The sequence below is a fragment of the Chiloscyllium plagiosum genome, chromosome 14 (assembly GCF_004010195.1).
Source record: "Chiloscyllium plagiosum isolate BGI_BamShark_2017 chromosome 14, ASM401019v2, whole genome shotgun sequence".
Taxonomy (NCBI): Eukaryota; Metazoa; Chordata; class Chondrichthyes; order Orectolobiformes; family Hemiscylliidae; genus Chiloscyllium; species Chiloscyllium plagiosum.
The window spans coordinates 41,621,339-41,628,176 of NC_057723.1; the positions used below are offsets into that span (position 1 = coordinate 41,621,339).

The 6,838-nt window shown below is 43.1% G+C and overlaps 1 protein-coding gene across 7 annotated transcripts in view; it reads left to right on the plus strand.

Annotated features, from left to right (window-relative positions):
- The window catches only part of ppp3ca (protein phosphatase 3, catalytic subunit, alpha isozyme), a 425,143-nt gene that overhangs the window by 307,182 nt on the left and 111,123 nt on the right, over window positions 1-6,838 (plus strand). For all 7 annotated transcript variants that reach the window (XM_043703681.1, XM_043703683.1, XM_043703682.1 and 4 more), the window contains one exon: window positions 2,069-2,180. In XM_043703681.1, the coding sequence (XP_043559616.1) occupies window positions 2,069-2,180 (112 nt within the window). The remainder of the gene's footprint in view (window positions 1-2,068; window positions 2,181-6,838) is intronic.

Sequence of the window (6,838 nt, forward strand, 5' to 3'; positions counted from 1 at the left end):
GTGCAGGACAACGTAGGAGTTCATTTGTTTCCCTTCCTTTGGCTTCTAGCCCTGACATGCTGTGGCCTGCAGAATTCATAATCTTATGCAATCGGCTGCATCAACTCGCCAAGATTACTTGAAAATCCAATGTGAGCAGCAACTTATATTTACTTAGCCCTTTTAGCACTATAAGACATCTCTAGAAACATCAAAACAGTTTAAGATAATCTAAGAAAAGAAGCCACATAAGGGGGACATCATAATATTAGGTAAGATCTTGGTCAACATGGTAGGCCTTAAGGAGTGATGCAGAGGAGGAGAGCAAAGTGGCATGGTGGAGTAAGGGAATTTCAGAGTTTTAGGCCAAAGCATCAGAAGGCACCGATATTAGAGCAATTATAAATGGAAATGCCCAAGCAGCCAAAATTAGAGTAGAGCAGATATCTTGGAGGGTTGAGGATTTGGAGAAAATGACAGAGATGTGGAAAGGATAGTCAGGTTTTGGAGGGGTTTAAAAACAAGGATGCAAATATTAAAATCAAGGCACTGTTTGAATGCAAGTTAATGTAAGTAATTGAGCACAAGGTGATATGTAAACAAGACTTGCTGGAGTTGAGACATGAGCAGATGAGCTTTGGATGAGCTCAGTTCATGGAGAGTAGAATGTGGAAGACCAGCCAGGACTGTATTGGAATAATAAAGGCTAGAAACAAAGAAGGTACGAATGAGGATCATGACAGCGGATGATCGGAGATGGGAAAAGATGGGAAATGGAGTTGGAAATTGGCTGTCTTATTGATAGCACAAATATGAGACCACAAGCTCACCTCAGGATCAAATATGACACTACAAACAGACTGGTTAAATTTTAGACAGGTGGCAGGAAATTGTTAGTACTTAGGAAATATAGTTTCGAGTTGGAACAAAAATAAAAGCTTGAGACCTTGATGGGACAAGTGCAGGACAGCAATGTCACAGGAACTTAAACATCTTTGCGTTCACTGAATCACACAGGATTCTGACTTGGAGATATGCTGCACCTTATTCAGTGTTTCTGGGTCAATATCCTGAAATTTCCTTTCTAACACAAGCACAAGGACTTCAGCTGCTGAAATTGAAGGCTGAACTGCTGCCTTGAGGCACTAAAAATGGATAATGCGTGTGGCTTTGTCATTACCTTTATCACACAAAAACCTTAACTTGAAATTGTTGCTCCTGGGCTTGAAAATAATTTTTAATAAATATTTTTATGATTGCAAACTGCTAATCTAGGAGACTGTATCATTCAGTGAGAAACAGGCATCATATAGCACAATTAAAGTGATTTTTCATTACATTGAACACTGCTTCCCTCTCTTTATTCTATATTATAACAGCTGAGAAGTTGCTGCTATTTTAAGGTAACCTTGAAGTTAAATTGTAATAACTTAGCAAAAATTCTTTTAGACTTATTTTCTATAATATAACCATGAAAGTGCTACTTAAAAATAGACTACCTGCACATAATGATCTAAACCATATTAACCTGTTCCAGTTAAATAGTCAAAGGACAAAATGCAAATTGAAATACTTGTGTTGTTCTGGCTGGTTTCCCTCATTCTCCTCTCTATTGTGGGGAAAGTGTAGAAGACCTAATATTTGATTTTAAACTACTGACCTAAGAGACTTCTTTATTCACAAGGAGAGAGATATACACCATATTTGCCATATACACCATACTGTTTCTTTACTGCATTGAAAATTAAATTTTGTGACTTTCTACCTGATCTTTTTGGTGTACATGGTAGTGAAGAAATGATCATTATATGAGACATTGAGTGAATTCAAAATGTAGTTTCAACATATGAATGCTTCATTACAAATAATATTTAACAAACATTAAAATTAGTAGCAATATGACATTTGATAAATGAACCTTTTCAGATACAAAGAGCATTAATGAGGGTGAATAAAAACTAGCATGTTGATTGATATTGAATGCATTTGTTTATTGTCATGGTATTAGAGAATTTTAAATATATATATATTATATAGGTGTTTTTATTACTATTCTAAAATTAATTCCTGTTTATTTATTTCTTCGCAGTGCGTTTTATATCTATGGTCATTGAAAATCCTATATCCAAAGACACTGTTTTTACTCCGTGGAAATCATGAGTGTAGACATTTGACAGAATATTTCACTTTCAAACAAGAATGTAAGTACCTTAACACCACAACGAAGGTTTTTAGCTAAAGGTTGAAGCCCGTGAAATTAAAGACGAGTTAGTTTCAGAAATTGGCTGAAGAGCAGGAGATATAGAAGGTAGGGAAAATGGGCAACAACTCCAAGTGGCAGATTTAACTCGTGCTATCTTCACGACTTATGCTGGGGCCATATTTATTAATAATCTGGATGATGGAATAAAAAGTTTCATATCCAAATTTGCTCTCCAGCAAAAGTGAAACTTTCATTTTAATACATGTTTCCTTTAGAGTTATTTTTGGCTATGTTGCCCCTATAAGGGGTGATTCATGAGCTAATTAATTTATTTGTTTATTTGAATTTCAGTACAATTTAAAGAGGCACTTACTGACATTGATGAAGGGTTGTAGAGTTAGGAGCTATACATACATCACATATTTAATTATTGCAGTTGGTTAATGTGGTGGTTAGATACTAAAAAATATTCCTACAAGCCTGCAGATGTTCTTAAACAACAGAACGTAAGTTTATTACACAAAAGAAATAAACAAACAAACCTATATATAGAAGATATTTCGAAAAATCTGAACACAAACATCAAAACAAAATTTCAACCTGTTTTCCAACACCATCCATTACATAGACTCAATCGAAGAAAAATATCACTTCTATTTCAGCTTTTTAATTATTGACTGAACTGACACTTGCCAGTTTCTTTCCCTTACACTCCTGAGATGCTTTGTTATTATTTTTCAAGTTTAGTAGCATGAACGTTTCACAAATCTGGTGGCCTGAATTTTCCCTATTCTAACAACAAGACCATTTCTATATATGCTGTCTTAGCTTGGGAACTCCGCACTGAAAGTCTTCATTGGAGTGGCTGGTGTTATGGACCAGACTAGACCCTCTCAAGATATTTTAAGAAAATAGTCCAAACTCTAACTTTGTCTTATTTTAAAGGTAGATGTGAAGTACATGTTCCAGATGTGATGCGACTGGTCAAACTGCTCAATGTTAAGCAAAATACAATTTATTTAAACACTACAGTTAGAATACAAACAAAAGAAAGCGGAATTTAGATTAACTTAACTACTGGAACACTTAACCAAGTAATAGATCCAGTCCTATTACTAATGACCTGTTCCAATGTAGTAACATGCCATAAACACACCCCTTGGCAAAAAGGCAAATTCAAACACAGATTCTGGATGTAGGTTTGCTCACGGAGCTGGAAGGTTCATTTTCAGATGTTTCGACACCATACTGGGTAACATCATCAGTAAGCCTCTGGATGAAGCACTGACTACATTGTTAGAAGAACCTAAGACACATACACCAAACACCACCAACCTCACCAACAAGGACAATGTCATCAAGCTAGTGGACCTATGCCTTGCCACCCACTTCACCTTCAATAACAAAACCTACAGACAAACCAATGGAACACCCATGTGATCTTCGATATCAGGGTTCTTAGCAGAGGCAGTATTGCAGAGACTTGAACAAACATGTCTGCCAACCATCCAACCCAAACTTTGGGTCTGCTACATGGATGACACCTTTGTCATCACTAAACAAAACAAATTAGAGGAAACCTTCAAGACCATCAATAATACCCTTACTGGCATAAAATTCATTAAAGAGGAGGAAGACAACAACAAACTGCCATTCCTAGGTGGCGCAGTAGAGTGAACAGCCAATGGGAATCTTCAAACCAGCGTCTACAGAAAAATAATACATACTGACCAAATATTGAACTACAGGAGCAATCGTCCCAACACTCACAAATGAAGCTGCATGAGAACATTATTTCAATGAGCCGCCACATACTGCAGCACACAGGAACTATGTAGAGCAGAGGAAAATCACCTATACAGTGTATTCAAAAAAGAACGGGTACACAATGAACACAGTCCACCGATTTCTCAACAACAAACCTCAACAAGCAGACAAAACATGTCCAGAAACCCTAGCCACTCTCCCCTACATCAAAGACATCTCGGAAATGACTGTCAGATTAGTCAGACCTCTTGGCATTGTGGTAGCCCACAAACCCACCAACACACTAAAACAACAGCTAATGAACTTGAAAGACCCTATATAGACAACAAGTAAAATTAATGTCATTTACAAAATACCTTGCAAGAGCTGTAACAAACACTACATTGGACAAACAGTCAGAAAACTAGCCACCAGAATACATGAACATCAATTAGCCACAAAAATACATGACCCACTTTCACTAGTATACTTACACACAGATGAGGAAGGACACCACTTCAACTGGAACAACATATCCATCCTAGGACAAGCCAAACAGAGACACACACAAGAATTCCTAGAAGCATGGCATTCCAACCGGAACTCTATCAACAAACACATTGAGTTGGATCCCATTTACCACCTCCAGAGAAAAAGAACAGGAAATGGCATAATCACAGGAAATGGCATCACCAACCAAGGAAACGTAAACACATAAATAGAAAGCGGGCCGTGCCATCAGTGCCTCATCCGGAGGCTCACTGATGATGTTACCTAGTATGGTGACAAAATGTCTGAAAATGAACCTTCCAGCTCCACTGAGTCCCTCTCTCACTGCACCTGCCAGGTCATCTCCTCTGCCTTGAAGCTCTTCAGCCACGTCCTGAGACAAACTCGCTACTACAGCCACATCTCTTTCCTCAGCACCTGCCTACGGAACTGACTGACCCCGCATGGACTCCGGACTACATTCAAACCAACACAATTTGGACCCAACCAGGACAATCTGTACCTGCAACAAATCCGAAGCCTCCAACAACAGACGTCCCCCCGGATCCTCCGCTCCACGCTTCAAGCCATGCGCCGCCACCTACACTCCCTGCAGTCAGCCCTGCCCCAGCTCAGGACAACACTCTCCCAGACCTGCAAAGGACCTTTGCTGTTCTTCATCCTCAGAAGGATTCATATGCTGAACAAAAAACTTTTCCTAGCCATATTGAACATTAAAGAAAGTAAGTACAAAAAACTTTCATGTACTCACCCCCACACTCCGGATTCCTCGACCGTTCCAGAACCTTCTCACGACCTCCGGAACAGCTCGTGCGCCATTGCCCACGTGGCCGCTGCAGCCACCACCGCCGCAGCGAACGGTGACGTCACTTCCGACCCCACCGCCTTACAGACAACAGCCACCACCGACCATGCAGCCTTCGTGATCGCTGCCCAGACCATCGCCTCCACGATCACCAGGAAGACCATCGCTGACAGATATGCAGCCGCCGCGGGATCCACGTCCACCAGGACCAGCACCGTTTCTGCCCGGCGCGCCACCTCCGCCCCCAGTGACGTCACTCACCTGCTCAACCCTCTCTGAGGATGAACGGTCAGTCCTCAGCAGAGGCCACACCTTCATCCCCCTACGCTCCCGGATCATTGAGTTCGACACGCGGCTAGATATCAAGCATTTCTTCCGCAGCCTTCGCCTCCACGCCTACTTCTTCAACAAGGACTCTCGCCCACCCTTTGACGACCCCTTCTCCCTCTTCCAACACACCCCATCCACCTGGACACCCCGTGCTGGCCTCTTACCCACCCTCGATCTCTTCATATCCAACTGGCGCCGCAACATTGGCCACCTCAACCTGTCCACCCCCCTCACCCACTCCAACTTCTCACTCTCACAACACGCAGCCCTCCACTCCCTCCGCTCCAACCCCAACCTCACCATCAAACCTGCAGACAAGGGGGGTGCAGTGGTAGTTTGGCGCACCAATCTTTACACCGCTGAAGCTAGACGCCAACTCGTGGACACCTCCTCCTACTGCCCCCTTGACCATGACCCCACCTCACACCACCAAACCATCATCTCCCAGACCACCCATAACCACATCACCTCAGGAGATCTCCCATCCACTGCCTCCAACCTCATAGTCCCACAACCCCGCATCGCCCGTTTCTACCTCCTGCCCAAAATCCACAAACCCGACTGCCCCGGCCGAACCATTGTCTCAGCCTGCTCCTGCCCCACCGAACTCATCTCTGCATACCTCGACACTATCCTGTCCCCCTTAGTCCAAGAACTCCCCACTACGTTCGGGACACCACCCACGCCCTATACCTCCTCCATGATTTTTGCTTCCCCAGTCCCCAACGCCCTATCTTCACTATGGACATCCAGTCCCTGTACATCTCCATCACCCATCACGAAGGACTCCAAGCCCTCCGCTTCTTCATCTCCCGCCAACCCAACCAGTACCCTTCCACTGACACCCTCCTTCGACTGACTGAACTGCTCCTCACTCTGAACAACTTCTCCTTCCAATCCTCCCACTTCCTCCAAACCAAAGGAGTAGCCATGGGGACCCGCGTGGGCCCCATCTATGCCTGCCTCTTTGTCGGATATGTGGAACAGTCCATCTTCCGCAGCTACACTGGCACCACCCCCCACCTTTTCCTCCACTATATCAATGATTGTATCGGCGCTACCTCGTGCTCCCATGAGGAGATTGAATAGTTCATCCACATTACTAACACCTTCCACCCTGACCTCAACTTTACGTGGACCGTCTCAGACTCCTCCCTCCCCTTCCTACTCCTCTCCATTTCTATCTCGGGCGATCGACTCAATACAGACATTTACTACAAACCGACCGACTCCCTGAACTACCTAGATTGCACCTCCTCCCACCC